This window comes from Herpailurus yagouaroundi, unplaced genomic scaffold (assembly GCF_014898765.1).
Source record: "Herpailurus yagouaroundi ecotype Mexico unplaced genomic scaffold, PumYag 182, whole genome shotgun sequence".
Classification (NCBI taxonomy): domain Eukaryota; kingdom Metazoa; phylum Chordata; class Mammalia; order Carnivora; family Felidae; genus Herpailurus; species Herpailurus yagouaroundi.
This window is the reverse complement of record NW_024412413.1, coordinates 928,172-950,677: the sequence shown is the minus strand read 5'-3', so window position 1 is coordinate 950,677 and position 22,506 is coordinate 928,172. Positions and strand designations below refer to the sequence as shown.

Below are 22,506 nucleotides of genomic sequence, written 5' to 3'. Positions count from 1 at the left end.
CTCTTTCCACAAAGTACCATTCAAAATAATGTCATTTTCTTTCTTAAAATACACATTTGTCATTGTAAATTTACATCCCGTCTTATTAAATAGTGGTACTCTGTGTAAAGAGTATGATTTACAAAATTATTAAACATTCAAAAGTCTTTAAAAAAAAGCTACAGATCAAAGAAAGTGACGCAGGTGCAGCCTCCGGCGTGACCCGTGCCGGGCACGGGAGGAGCTCAGCAGACGCGCCCGCGCCATTCACAGAGCGCCCAGACGGGGACGGTTTCACAGAGAACTTGGAAATAAAACCTGCCCTCCCCGGGGAGGGAGAATTAAAGAACCAGGCCTAGAGATCAGAATAAGTTAAGTCTGGAACAATATACACGCATATACAGCTTATCCACACTATGGACAAGGCCACGGGAAGGCGGGCAGGTCAGTCGATGTCGCTGAGGTCGCTGGTGGGCTCCCCGTGCACACGGCTCAGGTGGCTCATCGCGCGGTCGAAGGCGACCCTCACAGCCTTCCTGATGCTGGAGTTTCTCCCCTCCATCATTTTCAGTTTGTCTATGGTCTCGTCCATGCCGAGGGGGACCATTTTGGACTTGGGGAGCCATTGCCTTTTGAAAAGAGAAAAGCCGGAGTGGTCGGAGCCGTCCGCACAGCTACTCGGACGCACTTGACACGATGCCCTGGCAGCTCCGAGCCCCCAGTGGGGAAGAGCAGTCGACATGAGGTGCTCAGCGGCCAAGGGAGGGAAGAGAGGCTCGTGCCCTGGAACCCACGCCCCCCCCCCCCCGTCCCCGCCCCAGGGCGCGGCCCCATCGGCCAGCCCTCATGGGCCGCAGGACAGGGGCACGGCCCAACCCTCCTGCCAACCCCGGGAGAGTCCGGGAGAGTCCGGGGGACTCGGGGAAGGCGTGAAAATCAAGCCGTCCCCACCTCTCATCCACAACACTCCCCACAGGGCCACTGGATCCTGGGGGCTGGCGGGAGACAGGCGCCACCCAGCAGCCTTCCACGCCTTCCCCGAGTGGCCACCGAGGGTCACGCGCAGGAACTCTGACGCACGCACACGCTGCAGGTGCACGCACGGAGTGGGGATGGGCAGGGGGCCCGGCAGCGGGGCAGCCGACGGGCCTCGGACCAGACAAGGCAGGCACAGGCCTCCACGGGGTCTGATCGGGAGCGCGGCACGGGGCAGAGAGACACGGGGCGTGGAGCGCTGGCGGCCGCGCGTGGCCGCACACACCCGACCCAGCCGTGCTCGCCAGCGCCGGGGGTGCCCGGGGCGCTGGGAGGGCCCGCGCCCCGCAGCCGGGCCCCCACGGCCACCCACACCGGGTAGCCCTGCTTCGGGCACAGCAGGGGCCGCGGTCCTGGGGGCAGAGCGCCTACGCCGGGGTCACCGGGGGCCCCTCATCAGCACAGCAAGCTTTCAGACCAAGAAACGGGGATACGGGCCACGCGCACCTCGTGAGCGCTCGGGGGGCAGCACCGGAACCCAGGACCATCGGGGTCTGAAGCAGGGAGGGCCTCCAGGCAGGGCGCTGGGGTCCGGAGCCCACAGCCCAGAGCGGCGTGGGGACCCACACACACAAGAGGCGAAGAGACCGGGCCGGGCCGGTGGCAGAAACCCACGGGCCCGGCCGTTCGCACGCGGCTCCGCGAGAGGCTCACAGGCGGAGGGGGACAGGGCCCCCCGTGGCCCCTGCACGGATGCCCTCGGCCCACGCACGCCTCACGCGCCCCGCGGCCTCTGAGCCAGCTCGGCACCCGGCACCCGCACTCACCAGCTTCTCTTGTTGTCAAAAAAGAGAACGAGGAACAGCCTCTCGTCAGCCTTGGTCTGCATGTGCTCGCCGACCTTCAGCACGTCCAGCGGTGGGGCCGGGATGGTGACCCCGTTGTGGTGGCCGGGCACGCGCGGCATCTTGGGGTCGATGATCTGCCGAGGGAGGACGCGTGTGGGTCGCGTTGGAGAGCCCCCCCACCGTGCCCCCGGAGCTCTCTCCCCGGGCTCCGGCCCGAGCCGGGCTCCGAAGCGGCTCTCCCGACACCGACGCCCTGCGCGGGCAGCTCTGGGCGGGCGCCCACGGGACACCTGTGCCGCAAGGGCAGCGGGGCAGCCCCGGACCCGGGACAGAGGCCGCGCCGCTCGGTGCCCTGGCTCCCCGGAGGGCGGCCCCGCGGCCCCCCGCACCCAGACCCCGCGCCCCGCCACCCCGAGGCTCACCAGGGCCGGATACGAGGGGTAGCCGCTGCACTTGGCCCACACGACTTTCAGAGGCTCGAGAGCAGAGGCCGCGGCGTCGGACGAAATCCACATGCTCCTCTGACCGACCTCTGGGCAGAGAGAACGGGCGCCGTGAGGGGCCAGGCGGCCCAACCACGACCCGGGGCCGCCTCCTGCAGCGAGAGCTCCCCCCCGCCCCCCCCACGGTCCCACATCCGCCTGCACACGACAGACGAGCCTCGCGTCGGGTGCGGGCGGCCTGCGCAGAGGAATGGAGCATTCCACACGGGAAGCGACAGGCCGCGGGATAAAGCTTGTGACCGCCGTCCCCGTCGGGGGCGGGGGAAGGGGAGACTCGCGCGGACACCCCGGGGCGGAGGCGCAGGGAGCGGGCAGCCGGGGCCCTGCCGGCAGGACGGCCCACGCCGCGGCCGCGTCGCGCGCAGCCGCGGAGGCCGGGCGGGCTCACCTGCGGCGATCCTGGCCGCCTTGGCGTAGTTCCCGTTCTCGATGCAGGAGATCAGCTCGCCGCGGTCCTCCAGCGCGGGTCTGCGCACCAGAGCGGGCTTGCCCCGGCCGCACCTGGGTGCGCCGAAGCTTCGGGAAGAAGAGCGCGGCGCGGTCACAAAGCTTCGCCCCCTCCCCTCCCCGCCCCGCCCCTCCGCGGCGGCCCCAGAGCCGGGCCCTGCAGAAGCCGGGCGAGGGCCCCGCGGCGACCCACACGGGGCCCCGGCCACAAAGAGCTGTCCACGGGGCAGACGGGCAGGCGGGCAGGGCCGCGCTTGCCACCCTTCTGATAAGCGAAGGCCCCAGGAGGAAAAGACAGAACGGACATAACCGCAGACTGAAAATCTATTAATTTCCTCTGCGGTCACGCGTCCTATCTCTGGCGAAGGGGCACGAGGCAGTCCCCCAGGGACGGGGCGGGCGGGAGCGGGCCCCCCAAGCCGTGCCCACCTGGAGTCACAGAGAGGGCCGCTGCCGGACGAGATGCTGGACTCCGAGGCGCAGCGTCGTCGGGGCGCGGCTCTCCTCCCCGGGGCGCCCCCCAGCCCCTGCTCACTCCGTGCGCCCCCAAAGCCGTTGGCGAGACCTGCAACACAGGCACGCGGGCCCCTGAGCTCAGCACCCCGGGGCCCACGGCGCGCCACAGCTCCCCCCGTCTGCGGGCCCACGGACCCCCCGGCCCCGCAGCGCCGACGACACAGAAGACACGCGAGTGCTTCGCCACACGTCTCGCTCGGCGCTCAGAGCACCCTGGTCTGAGGGTGGTGCTCTTCCCGGGAAACAAAACGTCCGACAGGCCCCACAAAGCTAAGAGCGTGCGGTGACTCCTCCCCAGACCCGCAGACTCGCCCGACCAGCCCCTGCCGTGGGGGGGGACCGGCCCCTCCCGGGGCAGTGACGCCACCACCAAGAGCGGGTTCATTCGCGGGCGCATCGCCAGGGAACACAGGAACCTCAAACACCCGAGACCCTCCAGAGCAGAAATCGCGCTCTCTTTAGCCGGGGCCACCCTCGTCCCAAAGCACCGCAGCTACCAGCATGCGGTGGGGTGGGCGCGACCCGGGGCCGAGGCCACACGTCCGGGCTTCCTTCCCACAGCCCGCGGGAGCGAACAGAACCCGTCGACTCACGATCTGGGAAGTGTCTGAAACTCAAGGCACATGTCAGAGTCCAACCACTTCCTCCAAAAAAGCCCCGCCTCACATCGGGCAACAGAAGGCGTCTGTCCACGCGTCCGTCCACGTGTCTGTCCACGCGCCGGGATGGGACGGGGTGGTGACGGGGAACCGGGCCGCCCCCTCCGGGTCCCACAACCAGACAGTCGTGCACGTTTCTTTCCCCAAAAAGAATCCCGTTCCCACACTTAAAAAAATTTAAACCCAGTTCTTCAGAAGTTGAGGCCAGATTACGGGATTTTCTCATCTGCCTTACGTGCTTCTCTGTGTTTTCTCAGTGACAAAAACACATGTTAAGCGAGGGCAACGAACAAACTCTGACGGTGGCTAAGAAATAAAAACGCGAGCAGTGGCTGAGCGCGGCTGCTCACAGACTGAAGCCACGTCTTCCTGAAGTAAATTCATCAGGCATCTCGCTCCACTTGGTCAACTCAACAGCACCCGCTTTAAAGAGAACTTACTATTTTTCACTTTTCACTTTTAAATCTAATTTACATTTTTCTAGCAGAAACTGTGGTCGGCTGGGGGTGCTACACTCACTTGTGGAATTTGGACATTCGTGGGCCCGTAAAATACAGCAGCTGAGCAGAGGGCCCAGGGCCGAGAGCCGGTTCCAGCCACACTCGCCAGCAGGCCGGGGGACCAGAAAGAGGTAGAGCGACCCCCAGGGTCCCCCAAGGCCAAGAGGTCTCAGGAGACGCAGAAGGCGGCAGGTCCCCAAGAGCAGAGAGGCCCCAACTCGGAGGCAGGCAAGTCAGAGACAGCCCGCCCAAGCCAGACACACCGACAGAAGGAGGGAGCCCAGGGTGCAGGATCCAGGTCCGAGAGAAGGGGCAGCAGTCCGGAAGGCGCGTGTCCAGCACCCAGAACCAGTGAGGCTAGGAGGACGCAGCCTGCGCCCTCAGGGGAAGCCCAAGGACGTCACCCGACTGGCCGGTGCGGACACACCCTGTGGCAACCAGAAGGCACAGCCACAAGGCCACACCTCTCGCAGTATCAACTTGGAGCTGAGGCCTAGTGATTCTCGATGGCCTCACTCCGCGTCTAAACCCCCTCAGCCTTCTAGGGGCAGCTTCGCTTAGGCCGGCAAAGCTGAGACTTTCCGAGCAGAGCTGGTGGGGGGGTGGGGGGTGGGGGGGGGGGTGGGGAGCGGGGCCCAGAGGAGAACGGGTGCGCCAGGAAGAGTCCTGCAGGGGGCCTCTTCCTGTCCTGCCATGATCGCTCGGAAAAGCGAGAGGACGAGCAGGCGGCACCCAGAGCGCACCTGACAAAGGTCCGACTAAGGCCGGGAGCCCGAGCAGCGGCAGCCACGGCCAAGGACGCCGGCACCCATGGAACCAAACCACAGAACCTGGCACCTGCACGGCATGCCTGGCGAGAACCAGCTGAAGCCACTCTCCCCACGAGCCGCTAAGGGGGAGAGATGAAAACGCGGCTCGGTGCTCGGTCTGAGAAACCAGAGAACGACCACGTCTCCCTCGACCTCCCTCAGGATTTAGGAGGACACACGCATCCACGGTGACTAGTTACTACACACGGTTCTTCCCGGTGCCCAGGAAACGTCACCGAACACCCACTAAATGGCAGGCACCACAGACAGGCCCAAAGCAGCAGGCCTCACGGTGGCCGGGGCGCCCCGACGCCTCCCTGCCCCCTCACTGGCCTCGACAGGCCGACAGGCTCCCTGTCCAAACAGACCCCTCCTGCCGGCTGCGGCCCAGGGAGCCCGCCGGCCCCGTCCTGGAGACCCTGCAAGGACTTGCAATGACATCAGGTTCTGGGGGTCAGCACAGAGACGGGCCCACGGATCATTTGCAAACAGCAGGCATCCATACGGCGCCTGAGCCCCAGCCTAAAACCTGCTTTTAACAGAACTATTTCAACAAGAAGTCATTTTTTCAATGGCGTAAGTCAAACTGGTACACTACAAAAACCAAACTGAAAGACAGGTGGCCATCTGGAGGAGGCCAGTGCCCCCGTGGCACCCGAGCCTCATGAGGACCTCTTAGGAGGCAAAAGACACGCTGACCTTCCCTCTCTGCCCCACAGGCACCACACCCCGAGCCAGGGGGGCCTTGGCCCAGCCGCTCCCCACCCAGTCGAGGCCTTCCCAGGGCACACCTGGGCTGGGCCGCATGGGGAGGGGGGACCCCAGGGGCCTCCTGAGACAGCCGACCAGCAGTGCCAGAAGCAAAGCCCTACAGAAAGCTTCCTGAGGCCGCGAGCTCTGCTGTGAAAGGCTCACATCAGCCAGGTGGCAAGAAGCCGCCGAGACCCACACCTGCCACAGCCTCGCTGCTCCGTAAGGAACCTTCCGGCTGGCACCCGGTGAGAGGCCGAGCGAGCAGGGTGGGCCGCGCTCGCTGCTGTCCACTACGGGCCACGCAGCGTAGACACCAGTGATCTCCCCGCCACCACCCAGGCTCCACCTGGCTCCCCAAACAGGACGATCGGGGATGCGACACAGGACCGGCCTCAGAGGCCGGGTGGGCACGGTGACCGCACTGGGCCTCCTCAAGCGCTGGGGCCATCCGTTAACCTATTTCTACATCTTTATTTTCACTACTGGCGACAGAACTGCACTTCTGTGCATTTTTCAACCTTTCCGCGAAAACACGGCAGATTAGATGCCAACCACCCCGCTTTTGCCTAGACCAACTCCTCGAAGACACAGCCGTGGCAGGGGAAGCTCCCACAGGACACCTCCAGGCCCCACGGGCAGGACTCCCGCTCGCTGCAGCAGCAGTGGGCACGGTGACCAGAGACCGAGCTGCCCGGCTCGCTCAATTCTCCCTGAGGGTCGACCAGCCGGCAGGAAGGGAAAGAGAGAGCGAGGGGAAGGGGGAGGCCAGGTAGAAACCCAGAAAAGAAAGATGCTAACGAGTGAAGGAGGCTTCACACATCCTCCAGCTGGGCCGCGTGCCTCGCACGGGGTTCCTTCCTGCGCCCGTGCCCGGCCCGAGACCCCCGGTCCTTTTGGGCCGGTACCGTGCCTGCCGAAGGCGGGATCAGAATCTCTGTCCGTGTAAGTCATCGGCAGGTGCCGCAGGCGAAGTACCCTGCTCCGCGGCCGCCCTTGGCATCGTTCACACCTACCCACGGGGCCGGGACGGGCAGGGAGGCGTCCCTGCCAGCTGCAGCCAGCTCCAGGAGGGGCACCGGGCGGCTCCTCCCGGGGCGTCTGGCTCGGACTTACAGGAGGGGGGGGGCGGGGTGGGGCACATCTCCTCCACGTGTTGGTGTTTGGGCTTTTGTTTGGAAAAAGGCTGAACGGATGCTTCCAGCTCCTCCACAAGAGTTAAGTGACACACAAGGGCGCAGCGATCTTTCTGCGTTCCAAAATGACCGCTTAGCAGAACTCCGTCCGAGGTGAACAAGAGAAAGTAATTAGGATCCAAAGAGTGAGCTACCCAGCGTGTTAGTAGTTAGAGTGAGAACCTGGAAAACAGCGAAAAAGCCATTTAGTCTGACCGGGGGCGCCGCCCTGAGCAGCCGAGGAGGAACGCGACTCCCTCTCGGTCTCTCTGCGTCTCTGTCTCTGTGTCTCTCTCCTGGACTGTCTGTCTCTCCTTGTCTCTGTCTCTCTCCCTCTGTCTCTGTGTCTGTTTCTTTGACTGTGTTTTGTCTCTGTGTCTCTCCCTGTCTCCTCGTCTGTCTCTTCTTATCTCTGTCTCTCTCCTTGTCCCTCAGTCTCTCTCTCTCCTTGACTCCGTCCCTCTCTCGGTCTCTCCCACGCACACACACCCCACGTGCACGCGGCAGGAGTCTCAGGAGCAGAGACCAGAAGCAGGAATGTGCCGGCCCGGAAGCCCGTTCTGGGAATCACAGAAGCGTCAGGGAAGAAGGAAGCGGGGGACGGAGCGCAGGCCCCAGGCGAGGTGGCACCGGAAGAGCGGAGTCGGGGGCTCTAACCCCGGCCCGCGGTGCCGCCCACGGCTCGAGAGCAGGGAGCCCCCGGGGGGCCGAGTGTCTCCAAACGAAGGGATCTGTGTTCACTCTAACTCGGAAATCTTGCGGCGTGCTGCGGGACACCAGAAGAACCCCTACAAGGCAGAGCGCACGGATGAATCTTTGGAAAAATCACAAGGTTCAGAACAGTTCGAGTCCTCAGATGGCGGAGAGCGCCGCTCGGAGCGAGCGATCCGGGGCGCACAGAGAGCACGGAGGCGGAGGTGAGGTGGAGCCAGAAATGGGAGCCGATGCGCAGCGTCAGGCCCGCGTGCGGAGCAGGTCCTAGTGCTACTAAGACTCCTGGGCCGCACGGGAGGGCGACAGGGCTCATCCCGTATCTACTGCCAGTCTGGAACAAGAAAGCAAACACCCCCGTGTCAGTCAGGCTCCGGACCGCGGCCGGCTCGCGGACGCTCCTGCGGGAGCCGCGGCAGCGCCAGAAACCTGCGGGGCCCCGCTCAGAGGCCGGCCGGCGGAAGGAGGGGCGCTCCGCGCCGGTGCCCGCGAAGCCCCCGGCAGCGCGGCCCCGGCACACGAGGGCGGCCGCGGGGCCCCCGCGGACCACTCCCCCGACGGCGCGCCCGATCCGGCAGCTCAGCCCCGGGCCCGGCGCGCTCCCGGCTCGCCTCCTCGCGCCACGACCGGACCCCGGTGCCCCCCGCACCGCACCGCACCGCACGCGGGAGACGAGCTCCGTCCAACGTCCACGAAACCCCCGCGCGGCCGCACGTTGCTCAGAAACAAAACAGGCTTTGACAAATTATTTTCAAAGGACCGGCTTGGTATCCGCCCATCCAAATACGAGCACGTGAACGCAGAATTTCTATAAAATTAGTTAAAGATGCAATCAAGACACAATTTATAAACCGTCACTTGGGCAACAAAAAGAATTCAACCGTGCGCCGCCGAGCAGGAAGCGCGACCCCTCGCCCGCACCGGAAACCACGCTGACGCTCGGCGGCCAAAGGCGCTCCCGCGTCTCGATGTGACGGGTGGACCGGCACGCACCCCAGGCCTCGGTCCGCGGCGAGAGCCCAGAGGACAGACACGTCCAGTCCCACCTCCGGGAAGAGGCGTCAGAGGCACAGCCAGTGTCCTTGCACGACGCAAGGGTGACAGCGGTCTAGCGGAACTGGCGGGGCCTCCTCGGCTTTCATCTGGAGGGGACACGGAGGCTGTCCCAGAACAAAGGCCGCCTCCCTCAAACCCAGCACAGGGGAGACCCCGAAAGAGCCACTACCGCAGCACGTGAGTGGGAACCTCCCGGTGAACTCGACAGATTTAAGTTTCAAAAGCTCAGCAGTGATGCGACCGCGTGTCATTTCCGCAGACAGCGGTCCTCTCCCTACACGCGCCCGCAGAGCCACAGAACAGTGAGAAACGTCACCACGTGCTTTGAGCAACTGCCCAAAGGGGCGCCTGGAGCCCACGGGCAGGCCCCTCGCAGCCCCGGGCGCGCGCCACCGGCACCCCCCGCGCACGTCCCTCCGGGCGGGCTCCATAAGCCAGACGCCGCCGCGCACGCGCCATCGGGTTCCCGGGGTGCACGGGGCGTGCAACGCGACCACGCCGGGCCGCCCCCGCCCCCGGCCAGCCCGTGATGGTGCCACCCTGGAGGACGCTGCGGCGTCTGGCTTCTCGTCTGGGGATAAAGAGGCCCCTGGACGGTCGGCTGCGAACGAGGGCCCAGCCGCTCCGCGACACCCTGGGGGAGAGAAGGCGGCGCCGTGGCGCTCCGTGGCATTTACCTGTGTCCAGGCGCTTTCCCGGGGACCCCTCCTCCACCTCGGAGTCGCCGCAGGTGCTCCGCGACCTTTTTCTTGGCTGCAGAAGAGTCTCCAACCTCGGAAGGACTACAGACAAAAAGGTTTTGGTCCCTAGCTGAGGAGAAGTTGGCTGGGTTTCAGTGTTCTTGGCAGACTTTGGGGGGCTTACACTTTTCGATTTGCAGAAGAGAACAGAAGTGCGTCTGTTTACATCGCTTGATGGCTCCGCCACCGCGGAGGCCGCCGCCGCCGGCGCATCGCCACTACTGGCGAGGGTGGGCTCTGGAGGGTGTCCGATTACCAGTGCGCTCTGAGTGCAAGTGCTATGTGATTCATTATCAAATGTGACTCTTTTGAATAGTTTACTCTGCTCTGGGTTCAGTTCTACTGGTTTGAGGGTTGGTGGTTCTGAATTAGTCTCCGAGTTTGAAGGAAGAGGTAATGCATCTGATGGTTCAAGTTTAGGGGGAGATTTATCTCCTGAAAAAATTATAAATAAAGTGATTTTTGAAAACTGATAATTATAAAATCTATTATAAAACTTACTACAAATGTGAAGTCCACCAAAACACTAATTCAATCAGGAAACAAAGCATCACACATACTGTCTGCAAGCAGTGAAGGGCCCGTCGGGTCACACTGTGTGCGCTTCCCTAACACCAAAGACTGAGGTGGCCTGGCGCCCCGGGTCCGGGTGCGCAGGTATAGAAAGTTCCTCTCTGAAAACTGTGAACAACTCCTTCACATATGTCGACAGTAACACATCATTCGAGTTCATGACAATTTCTGCGACCAACGATTCACTTACCTTGAGGAAGAAAAACAGTTCACTCAACTAGGGAGTCTAACGCGGCATTCCCACACAGTCCTGACCTGGGTCACGCGGTCAGCAAACAGGAGGACACGAGCGTGTCCGTGTGATTTCTGACCAGGGTGTCCTAAGTCGATGATAAACCCATCTGATGAGTGGCGAGTGGCTGTGAACGGCTCAGGGAAGCAGGAAAACCCCCACTCGGCTCTCCACATCCTTCACCCTCTGTGCCACGTTCTGCAATGTTCTACTCTGGGCAGTTTTTCTAGAATCTGACTTTAAGACTAAAAAGTCTTTGGAAGATGACTATTTTAGCCTCGTTTAAAAGGCTTCTTGACGCTACTGACATAAAAACAAGAAGCCTGAAAAGCCCAGGGAACACGACTTCGTCACCTGGCCCTGGGAGGTCGGTCTGCTGGCCACCAGGGCCCGGAGAGGAGGCCCTCCGGCGGCGGCGAAGCAGGCTGGCCAGCAAGGGCACAGCCTCTAGGACCAGCCGCTGCCTGGGGCTACAAGACACGTGACCTACAACCAAGAATAACAATTCATACGACCTAAGTCGATATATTATCACTAGGTATAGTTTTTATTTCATTGAACCTGCAAACTGCCCCAAGGCCACTTGAAAAAATACAAGTCAGTACATCCAATCCAGTCATCCTGAAAACGGGAAGCTACTAAGTTCCGCTTCCGTCTCAGAGCAAACGTTTTGAGAATCCTCCCTTAACAATGTGACAGGTGCCTCAGCTCTGTGGGGCCACTCGAAGCTTGCCGGGCACGTCACAGGTGACCCAAACACCACGGGAGCATGTCCTCAGCAGAAAGCCATATAAAGGGTCCGTGGCCGCACCGCTGCCCAGCAAACCGCGAGGCACGCTGGCGTGGAGGGAGAGCCTTCCTGCTCATCACTTCCAAGTCACCAACAACAGGTTTAGGCAAACAGCATTTACAAACCCCCCCACCCGCAGGGGGCGCTGAGCAAACGGGACCCGCAGGGCACAAAGAGCTGCTCCAGGAAAGCTGCTCCCAAAACCGGGGGCCAGGGGGGGCACTCTCGCGAGGAGCCTCGGCCACCCCTTCCCCGCGCACTGCACTGCCTCGGCTCACCCGCCACCTCCCGTCCCCGCCTCCAGCCTCTCCTGGGGCCCGCACACCAGGCCCCGTCCTGACCCTGCACCAGAGCGCCTGCCCCCTCCCTGCGGCCGACAGCCTCGGCGACACCAGGCGGTGACCGCTAGAGGCCGAGGGAGCGTCATCCCTCGCCAGGCTCTCCGGGCCCCTCTTCACGAGCCATCTCCACGCTACCAGTTGGGACTCGCATCCGGGCTCAGGCCCCCGGCCTGCCTGCTCCTGCCTGGGGAGCGCCGCCCCAAGGGCCCACGTCCCTGCCAGGCACACAGGGGCCCTGGCCCGCCGAGGTCACCCACACCTTCTCCGGCCTCTCATGCTAGGCCCATACTCGGCGTTCTCCTGCCCTTGCGTCCCTCGCCAGGAGCAAAGGTCGAGGCCTCATCAGAAGGGCCTCCCTACCCCTCCTTCCACCCAAAGGCAGCCTGGGGCACAGCCATGACCACTCTGCTTGTCCATCGTCCCTGCTCTGCGGTCGGCCTGGGCAGCTCACTGGAAGCATCTCTGGGGTATGAACGGGGCAGGCGGAGGGGGCCAGGGGTCAAGGGCTACTCAGATGACCAGGTACAAACACCGCCACCTCCAGCTGCGAGACCCAGGCGGGTTGCTGAGCCCCTGAGCCTCACTTTCCTCATCTGTACGGCGAGACAGAAGACAGCACCGGTGCCTGGTGAACCCCACGGCACCCCATCAGCCAACACCCTGCGCTGCCTGGCCCTTCAGAGGCGGCATCCCAGCCAGGACCCTGAGCAGAAACCATACTGGAGTTCGTAACAAATACGAACGTGGGGCACCTGGGGGGGTGCTCGGTCAGGTAAGCGTCCGACTCTTGATTTCAGTTCAGGCCATGAGCTCCCGGTTCGTGAATTGGAGCCCTGTGTCAGGCTCTGTGCTGAGATTCTCTCTCTCTCGTGCTCTCTCTCAAAATGAATAAACAAACTTTTGAAAAAATAACAAATACGAACGTTCTCGTGAAAGCTCACGGGCTGCTAAGAATTGTATCATCTTACTGCATCTGAGAAATGCTCAATTACCTTCTAGAATGAACTCTATCCACCTCTCCGTTTGTAAACCTAAGCAACCACTCATTCACAACACAACAGCTCCCCGTTCAGGACGCCTACTTAAAACTAGCTGCTCCGGAAAAATCAGCAAAAACGCAGTTACGTCTGCAAGACCAGCTGTTCCCCGGCAACACCGACCAAACGCGTCTGCATCGAAGCTACGGGAAGCTCGGGAAGACTCCAGTGTGAAGCATCGGCCGCTTCCGACCCACAACTGCGCGCCGTCTGACCAGCACCCCTGCCTCGGGCTTCCTCCGCTCGCGATCCCAGAGGGAGAAAGCGAAAGACACAACACCGCAGACCAAGGGAGACCTCTCATAAACGTGACGGGGCCCTCGCACGCTCCAGTGTCACTCGTGTAGGGAAAGCAGGGCCCGGCAAAGCCAACCCCGTGGCCGAGCGGAACCCTGGCTGCGCCTTCAGGAAGAGAGAAAGGCACGGCCTTGACCCGTGAGGACAGAGCTCAAAGTACGGCCTAGATCCCAGGGACGGGACACGAGAGCCCCAGTCGGCGGCTCGGTGACAGCACCCTGAGCCCTGCCAGCCCACAGCTCGTCCTCCCAAAGCCGCTGTCTTCACTGCTCTGCACCCAGCCAGTCACCTGGAACCAGACTCCGGGTAGAAGCGGGCCAAGCACCCCGAGTAGCTCACAAGCCCACCGGTGCCTTGACGGGGCCTGCGGCGGTGACGGGGCCCACCCAGCTGCGCCATCAGCACAGAGAGCCGAGGCCGGGGCCCTGGCCCCAAAACTGGGGGTGGAAGGAAGGGCTACGGGCAGAGCGATGCCCCCGGGGACCCCCTTCGGGGGGGGCGCCTCGGCGGGCCCGACCCAGGCACGACCCCCGCCCAGTTACGACAGAGACCGCGTCCTGAGGTGTGCGGATGCCACCGACGTCCCGCACCTGGTCTCCCGGAGGACACTTGCTTCTGGCCTCACGGGAAGGATGGCGAGCTGCCCTCTACCCCCGCTCACGGTGTCTGCCCTGCCCGTCTTCTCCAACTTCCGCGGGAGGACCCCCCCACCCCCATCCGGAGGCCCTGCTGCTTCCTCAGGGCCTCCCTGAAGGCGGCCTCGTCCTCCCCAGCACCCTTCTCCCCAGCCACAAGGGAGACACCCTTTCTGCGTGTTTACGCACTTTTAACAAGAGACCTGATGCTCCACACGGATTCCAGGCCGTCTTTTGTTAGACCTCACCGCCGTCTTCCTTCAGAATGACCCCGGCACCACAGAGCAGCAAACGTGGGCTGCTGTGGGGGGGCGCCCGCCCGGTGGGGACCCCGAGCCGTGCACCGAGACGGCCGGACGACTGGGGAAGACACCGCGTCCAGACCAGCCCTCCGATGACCGTGAATGACCGGTCGACAAGCTTTCCCCCAACTCACTCTTTTCAGGGCAAGTAACGTGCAAAGAGTGGTTTTTCCACGAAGAGCAAAAGAGCAGCTCGGCCAGAGCGCCTGCTCGGGCAGCGGGAGGGGGCTGGACAGAAGGGAGGAAGACACACACCCCACTCCAGGCCTAATGACTGGGGCTGCCCTGACCCCCAAGGGCAATGTGGGTGCCAAAGGGGTGGGGGTGGGGGGGCAAAGCCCCCGCGAGCAAGCGCTCAGACCTGTCCTTCCTTCCCCGGCAAAGAACACGGCCCCCCCTCTCGTCCCCCACAAGGGAGGACCGAGAGCCTGCATCTGTCACTCGGGGGGCCCAGGCCAAGGCCCTGTGAGCGGAAACAAACCAGGCCTGGTGTGAGGGGAAGCTGCACAAGTCTCAGCTGTGCGCACAAGCGGCCACTTCCAGGAGAAAGAGGAGCTCGAGGGCTGGAGCCGCCCCGCGGGGCAGCGCCACAGGGGGACCATGTCAGGTTCAGTCAGGGGGACCGAAGGTCATCACCAACGGCCCCCTCCTGGGACTGGCTGCACGCGGGGCCGCCCCCGCCGACAGACGCCCACAGCCCGCGTAAGCGCTTTTCCAACGAGCCAACTAGAACAACTTTGTGCGCCTGTCCCGCTGCTCTTGCGGCCCGAGTTTGGACGCGCCGAGAGAAAGCTCGGACTCTGAGCCGAACCGCCAGCAGCGCGTTGTGAGAGTCTCACTGCGCCTTCCCTTCCGGGACACCGAACAGGGCAGACTCCAAGATTAGGAGAGCACAGAACAGCAAGGAGCTGCTTCTACCAGGTTCCACCAGGTTCCACGTGCTCAAACCACTGACAGCGCGTGTCCCGAGCACAAGGCCCGCCACCTACAGCCACCTGCGTGGAGGTTCACGTTAGCACCGGGGGGATGCGCTTCTTCCCAACTACTTCCTATCCACGGACCCGTCCAGTGTCCAGCTCCTCTCCCGGACGTACGCCCCAGTTAAGGTCGCCAGCTGTCACCGCTGTGTGCGCGACACGTCGGAGGCCTACCAGGCAGCTCCAGGTCGGCTCCCCGCTCCCTGGCGACAGCGTGTGCGTCACCTTCCACCCTTTGGACGTCAGAGGGGAGGATTCACGTGACAGTGGCATCACGGCCCTCTCGGGAGCTGCTACGACCAACAAAAACAGCCATCACTCTTGCCACGGAAGCCACGTCTACCCTACAACCATTCTGGGAGGCATAAGGGGCCTAAACCACTGTTTTTAAATAGTTTTTCAGCAACGAGTTGGAAAAAGAGGGCTTATTCTGGGTCTTCAACTTTGTGACCACCTAAAGGCCGAGATGCAGCACGGTGGCACCGACTGTGACAGGAAACCAGCCCGGTGGGGACCCCGGGCAGGGAGGGACGGACACTGAGCGCGTGCTTACCTTCCTCCCCCGTCTCCTGCCCCAGCTGAGCACTTTCCTCTTCAAAGCTTCCAATACCTGATTCCGCGGGCGGGGGCTGGCTGTGCTGCTGGCTCAGCTTGTTCCGAAGGACCGCGATCTCCTTTTTCAGGAGCTTGGCCCGCTTGCTCCGAGACCCGCTGGACTTCATGGCGCACGTGAGGTCCAGCTTGTCCAGCAGCTCCCTCAGCTGCTCCTCTAGGACCATGTGGGCCCTGTTGGCTGGGTTCAGCAACCTGTCCACTGAAGTCGAAGGACACCCCGTCAGTCACCGGCTACCGGTGCCCCCCGAGACCACCTCGCGAGCACAGGCCCTGCCCGCGGGAGCCCCACAAGCCCCTCCACGCTCACTCCAAACCCGCGACGGGCACTGCCACAGGGAGACCAGCTTTCACCCCGTGGCTGTCCGGACTCCCCTGGAGGAAAGCTCGTACGCCCGTGGCTGGCCGGCCGGGCACACAGGGACACAGTGCGCAGAAGGAGGGCTAGCGCCTCTCCCGGCGCGCGCCCGAACCACGCTCTCTGGTGAAGACCGGTGGAAGAGGCCCACCAGGGCCGCCCCAGAGGGAGGCGGGCTCTGCTGACCACAAGCCCGGGGCCACCCGTGCAGACGCTGTTTGGCCACCACAGCTCCCATCTGAGCTCACCTCTGGACCCAGACCGCCGTGTGGCGCTACTAAAACTGGGCCACGCCATACGCTGGTAGTTTTCCATTTCGGGCACGTTTACTACAAAAATCCCTAGGGTTCTTGGTTTCAACAAAACGACAAAACTTATGAAGCACAAAATTACCTTAGATCAGTGAAAGGTGGCCAAGAAAGAAACCACTCTTTAGATCTAAGATAAAACGGGGAGCGAGAGGGAGACAGAAGCCACGGCACAACCACCAGGAGCAAGCGGCACCTTCCTCCACAAACGAGCGTCCGCTAAAATATCTGTGCTTTTCACGAAGTAACGAGACACCGGTACCGTGAAATAAATACGTAAGCAAGCCTGAAGCACAACAGGCCGGCTTGCGGCCCTGCTGTCTCCAGCACCACTTCACAAATGACAGAGCCTCAAAACCATTCACGTAACCAAAAATCACGTCCTCTGAAGCCCTAAAGATAACGGCGTGGCCTGTGGGCGTCAGCACGGCGCGAAATCGGCCGCTGCCCAAGCAGACTGGATGTGACGTGCATCCCGCCAGCTCGGCCATCTCCCCGCACGAACGCTGAGGAGACACGTTAGGACTCCTCAGCCGTGAACTTACACCTACTGAAAACCTGACCGTCAGACTTTTGCTGAGGAAACACCAATCACCCACTCGCCCGTCTCCTCAAAGACCCGATCCGCGGCAGCCCGCGAGCCCCTTCTTATTCCAGGGAGGTGGCCTAGCGGCTGCGGCGTGGTGGCCAGCAAAGGCACGGGGACCAGCCCCCGTCCCCGAGGACGGGAACGAGTGAACAGACAGACCACCGTGCCGCCCCCGGGGCACACGCCGCGCTCGGAAGCCCGCACGGCCCGGGGTCCAGCGGGCTCGGCACACGGCCACCCCTGAGGCCTTTCCTCAGCCGCAGGCATCCTCGGGAGCAGACCGGGGCCCGCCCAGGGTGCAAACCCCAGCTGACCCGCTTCTCGGCCTGTAGCAGGCAGACCTCGGCTGTCCCCACTGCCCACACGGGTCCCTCTAGGCTCCTGAAACGTGCCCGCTCGGAACAGAAACGTGCTAGGCGTGCAAAACACACAGCGCGTGGTAAAGAAAAAGTAAACGCCCGTGAAAAATATGCTCGGCAATTTTGACGCGGACGGTGTGCCAAAAGCACGGTACTTCAGGAGCGCTGGGTTAAAAACACGTCTAGGAAGTCCATTCCTTCCCCTCCTCACAAGGCTACTAGCAAACGTGCAGTACGCGTGCGGCCCGCGCTCTACCCCGCCGGGCCTCGCGGACACAGCCTGCGGGGAAGGACACTCTCCCGCCTGCGCCCGCGCCCGGGGCTGGTGCTTACCGTCTTCCCAGGAGAAAGGCCGCCGAGGGGCCGCGGCAGGCCGCTCAGGCAGGTGCATCCCCGAGGCCTCCTCAAAGCCGATGCTGTCGGCCTGGCGCCTGGCCTGCCTCAGAACAACACCGCCCTGATCGCGCAGCCTCACGGCGGCTCTATAAAACACCGTGTCCTTGGCATTGTACTTCATGCAGTTATCTACAATGAGATTAAAATCCTCCTCAAACTCAGTGAGGTGTCTATACCCTTGAGCTTCTAACCGTTTCCTCATTGTGGCAAAGTCCATGGGATGTTTAATGTGATCCAGATAATCTGGTACCTAATTTCAGGGAGGAAAAATAATCGTTTACAAACAAAGAAGGACGCTTATTCATCCTACATAAGCAACACACCCGCCACGTAACACACGAGACACCCGCACGCACACGCGCACGGCCCCGAGGACTCTCGCACCCCCGGGGGCGGCGCCGACACGCGCCACATACAGACCCCACGTCCCGCCAGGGGCCCCGCTCACTCAAGCTCCTTAAACCCAACACACGGCAACCGGTGCGCTCATCTGGGCGGACAGCCGCCCACCGACTGCTGCTCGGCTGCTCGCTGAGAGGCAACTTTCACCTCTCGTTTTCACTATCTTAACGAGACAGAACTTAAAGAGCGCGTCCAGTAGAAACCGACGCCTAGCAGCTAAGCAGGCTTACGCGCTACCTAGGGAACGGGTACCGAGAAGCCGCGGGGCGACCCCGACGCCAGCGCGTGAACACCCACCTCCTTCAGGCTCACCGGCTGGGCGAATATCCGAGCCGGGTCCTTCTCCTGCAGCTGGTCCAGCACGGAGCGCAGCAGCACCGTGAGCGGCGTCAGCCGCAGCTCCAGGGCCATCTGCTCCACCTTCACCTGCGAACACGGCCCTGGGTCACGCGGTCGCGCTCCCCGCACCGCCCGCCCGGGGAAGGCCGCGCCCCCACCCCCCACCGCGGCCTCTCCCCAGGCGCACCCCACGCGGTGCCCCCGCCCCCGGCCCCCTCCAGGCTGGGGGCCGACGTCCCCCCTCATCCCGCCGCCCGGAAGCCCTCACGCTGCCCGGGGGGGACCCTCCGAGGGGCGCCGGGCCTCACCTGCTCCCGCTTGAGCTTCTCCCGCTTGCGCAGGAGCTCGATCAGCAGCCGCGCGCGCTCCAGGTCGTGCCGCAGCCGCTGCCAGTACTTCAGCTTCTCTTTGGCAGCTTGAATCTCCTCGTCATTTTCTCTCTGAGGAAATTAATTGGAAGTCGGCCTCAGACCCTCCCAGGGGGAGCCACGGACCGCGCCGGCCCCGCGAGCCGGCCGGGGCGCCCACCCAGCGCGGACTCGCCCCGCGGAGCGCCACGGGGTCTCCGCGTGCCAAAGGGGCGTTTGCCGGCCCCGCTGGGCCAGGGGGAGCCCCCGCGCACGCGCGGACACAGACATCCCGACGCCGGCACCGGAGCAGGGGTCATGGGAAACCGGGAGTGGCCGGGGCAGCCCGGGGAGCAAAGCCCGCGGCCGAGACTGCTGCAGGGGAGTGGGGGGGGCGCCCTGCCCAACGCCCGCATCACGCACCCACGCCCAACGGCTCTGAAACCGGCGGTCCGTGGTCGCCACTCGGTGCTTCCTTGGAGGGGCACACGTGCCACCGACCTCAGACGACCCTGCCTACTCCGGCGTCTTCAAACACAGAAACGCCACCTCCAAAACGCAAAGAGGCAGAAGGCGGCGGACAGCACACCGACGGCAGCCCTGCCCGGCGCACCTCCGACCGCAGCGCCAGGAAGAAACGCTCGGGCTACGACACCAGACAGGGCCACCAGTGAGCAGCTCCGTGGCAGCCGAGGACGTCCCCGTGACGGCCAGAGAGGACTTCCCCGCACGGGGGGTGGGGGGACACTCCACCTCCAGAAAGTTACAACCAAGGCCCCCCGTGCTCCCATCCAAGTGTCCCTCACTGCCTGGCCCGGCGCCGCGCCCTCCTCCAGGCTCCCACGCAGCCCACCCTTCCCTCCCTGTCCCTCGAGGTCTGCCCAGGCCGAGGGGCCACCGTCTGCTCCTGCGGCGCCCTCCTGTCCTCACCTACAGACCCCACCTTCCACCGCGACACACGGCTAGCACCACCACATGCCAGGAGCCGAGACCCCTCTCGGTCTGCGCCTCAGCTGAAGGCACCCCTCTGCCCGATCACAGCTCTCGGGCAGGCCCGGCGCAGACGGCGGAGGAAGAGGTGGTCGGGGCATGGCGAGGGCACCCCTCCACCTGCCCCCGAACCTCAGCTCCACTTAGACACTCCCATCTGTCCCCCTGCGGGCTTCCAACAGCTGCCTGGGGCCTCCAGGCCACAGCAGCCCAGGGCGCCTACTGCAACCGCATACGTGTGACCTGGGCCGAGAGAAAGTCCCCACCTCGGCTGGCATCACCTCACCATTCCTGCAGACGGATGCACACCCATGGCCTCGGGCAGGGTGCTCACCATCAGGTTCCGGAGCGTGTTCCACACTCATCAAACCCCCTTCTCGCTCTCTCTGGACCACTCTGCCCCTGGAGTCCCCCCCCACCCAGACAGAGCTAAAGCAGTACACCCACCAGGCAGGGCTCCATCCCCTGGATGCCCCACCCTCCTTGTCCGAGCACAGAGCACCTGCCTCTGAGGCCACAAGCAAGGGGCTGTGACACGATGGCCCAACCATAGGGCCTGTGGGCAGACGACCACCAACCAGGCTACGAACACTCTCCCCACTAGCAAGGGGACAAGAAGGCTGGGCCGGAGCCTCCCCTCCAGGCGCTCTCTGGCCCTAGGGGGAGGCTGCCTCACCATCCATCCGCCAGATGCGAATCACAGAACCTCTTTTAATGTTACTGGAGTCTCAGGCGGGGGTGCGTGGCTGGCTCAGTCAGAAGAGCGTGCGACTCTTGATCTCGGGGTCGTGAGTTCAAGCCCCACGTTGGGTGTAGAGATTATAAAGAAACTTTAAATAAAGGTGTCAGGCATGGAACAGGGCACTTAGCTAACTCGGTTGGTAGAAAGAGAGTCTCTTCTTGAGGATGTGGGTTCCACCAAGCCCTACGTCGGGCCTGGAGCCTACTTTAAGAAAAAAAAAATTGTAAAAATCTCAGGCATTAAGTTAACATTAACAGCAGCTGTATAAACAGCTGGTCAGTAAATTAAAAGGTAGATTTAGAAAACCAAATCCCCCCAAAAGCATCCGAAAATCACCTCGTCCGTTAGTCTGAATGAACAGTCTGAAAACATCAACCGAAAGGGTGTTCAGCCTGGTGACCCTACGCAGCAGGAGAGAGCTGGTGGGTGCCACCTGCCGTGTCCCTGCTGCACTCATGCCCCGCACGGGGGACGACAGGGCCGCCGCGGAGGGCCGCTCTCCTCACACGACGGCCTGCAGCACAGGACCTGACCCCGATGCACACGGCTTCACCTACATAAAAGGGCCTGAGTTTCTGGACTCTGCTCTTCAGCAATCTTTGTTTCCTACATAAAAACCTATCCCAGAAGACTCCAGAAAGCAGGAGAAAGGCCAAGTGGTTTCTGGTACCGAAATGCTACCAGGAAAGAGAATGCTAGATCACATTAGCCACCTTCCACCTGACAAATGGGGGGGGGGGGAGCCAGGCCAGCCCCAAGGGGTGAGGGCCCCAGCACATCTACCCGACTCCCAGGGTGCTACCAAGGACGTAAGACCCCAAAGAGGCAGGGCTCCCTGCCCCTAAGGCAGGGTGCACAGAGGAACTCAGGTCTCAGTGCTGAGCCTCACGCCTGCAGCAGCAGGGTGGGTGGCAAGAAGCCGTGCCCCCAGCACAGGAGGGGGACTGTGCTGTCCTAAAGCCAGCAGAGAGGAACCAGAGACGCACCTGTGACAGCTGGAGGCACTGCTGGCTCCAGGGCCTGAGAACAAGACAGACAGGAGCCTCGCCCTCCCCCTGCCCACTGACCCTCACCCAAACCAGGATCTCAGGACGGTGAGAACAGGCTCTGGAGGGGGTCGCCATGAAGGTCCCCGGGAAGGTGCCCACAGGGACCCTGCGCTCAAGGCCAGCCCAGAAGAGCCCGGCCGGATCCTCGAAGACTGCCGTGCACAGCAGCACCCGGGAGGCCAACCTGACGCCCCTCGTCTGCCCGGACGTGAGCGACCTCACCCTCAAACCAGCTCGTCCCGTCCACCCATCTGTCCCCCACCAGGTCAGCCACGGGAGGGAAGGGCTGCCCCTGACCTCCTCCACAGCCCAGCTCAGAGCGGGCGTCCGGAAATACAGACAAAGTTAAACCCTAACATCAAGTATTTCTGAATTTTCAAAACCACGTGAACATCACACCGAGCCCCACATGTGCCGCGCGGAACATTACTGTTCCGGACCCTGCAGAGAAGTCAGCCCCTACAGGGTGACGCAGGAAAGCACCGTCTGGGAGCAGAGGGAGGCAAACGGGGGTGCCTGTGCAAGCCACACAGGGGGGCTTCCGACAACCGTGCCACTAACCCGCCCCCGCAGGAATCCACCCCGCAGGCCAAGCCAGGTGCGCTCCAGGGGGTCAACGCTGGAGTCATACAGACTCAAATCTACGCGGTTCCTCGTGCCAAGGACGCGAACACTCCCACATCTCATCTTCCTGTCCCTACACACTGATTTCATACGTGGTAGCCCCAGGCCGGTCGCTTCCACTGGCTCACCCGTCCCATGGGCACAAAGCCCCGAAGGGGAACACCCACTCCATTCCCAAAGGGAGGAGGGACACACAGCATGTGATCGAAGCAGCCGTCGCTAACAAAGACCCCCAGTGTGACGTAAGGTTAACCGGGGATTCTGACCCCCAGGCCCAAGCGTGTGTGGGATGCACACGGTCCCCAGGGTGGGCAGCACGCTTAAGACACAAGGGATGTATCCACAGCAGTCCGCGACCCCAGTGCACCTCGGGACATTCGCACAGCCGGGCCTCACATGCACATGCGCCCAGTGTAGCCAAGACTTCAGATTAAGCGGGCCCCCTTCAGTGTACTGGAATGCTCGACCCAGCACCTCTGCCCCAGCCACGCGGGACCGTCCATGGACATGACTCGGATGGCACTGCAGGCACCAGGCAC

At 63.0% G+C, this 22,506-nt stretch overlaps 1 protein-coding gene across 7 annotated transcripts in view; it reads right to left on the bottom strand.

Moving 5' to 3' along the window:
• Positions 1-346: 346 nt before the first annotated feature.
• Positions 347-22,506, bottom strand: part of BRD1 (bromodomain containing 1) — a 40,949-nt gene continuing 18,789 nt past the window's right edge. Inside the window, exons 4-13 of one of the 7 annotated variants that reach the window (XM_040490515.1) lie at positions 18,524-18,655; positions 18,174-18,302; positions 17,412-17,724; positions 15,463-15,666; positions 9,606-10,103; positions 3,182-3,317; positions 2,694-2,821; positions 2,225-2,334; positions 1,782-1,936; positions 347-608 (exon numbers count right to left, since the gene is read on the bottom strand). In XM_040490515.1, coding sequence (XP_040346449.1) covers positions 425-608; positions 1,782-1,936; positions 2,225-2,334; positions 2,694-2,821; positions 3,182-3,317; positions 9,606-10,103; positions 15,463-15,666; positions 17,412-17,724; positions 18,174-18,302; positions 18,524-18,655 — 1,989 coding nt within the window. In that variant the 3' untranslated portion in view covers positions 347-424. Of the gene's footprint in view, positions 609-1,781; positions 1,937-2,224; positions 2,335-2,693; positions 2,822-3,181; positions 3,318-9,605; positions 10,104-15,405; positions 15,667-17,411; positions 17,725-18,173; positions 18,303-18,523; positions 18,656-22,506 lie in introns of those variants that run through there. The other 6 variants (XM_040490517.1, XM_040490514.1, XM_040490516.1 and 3 more) reach the window with 6 other exon arrangements.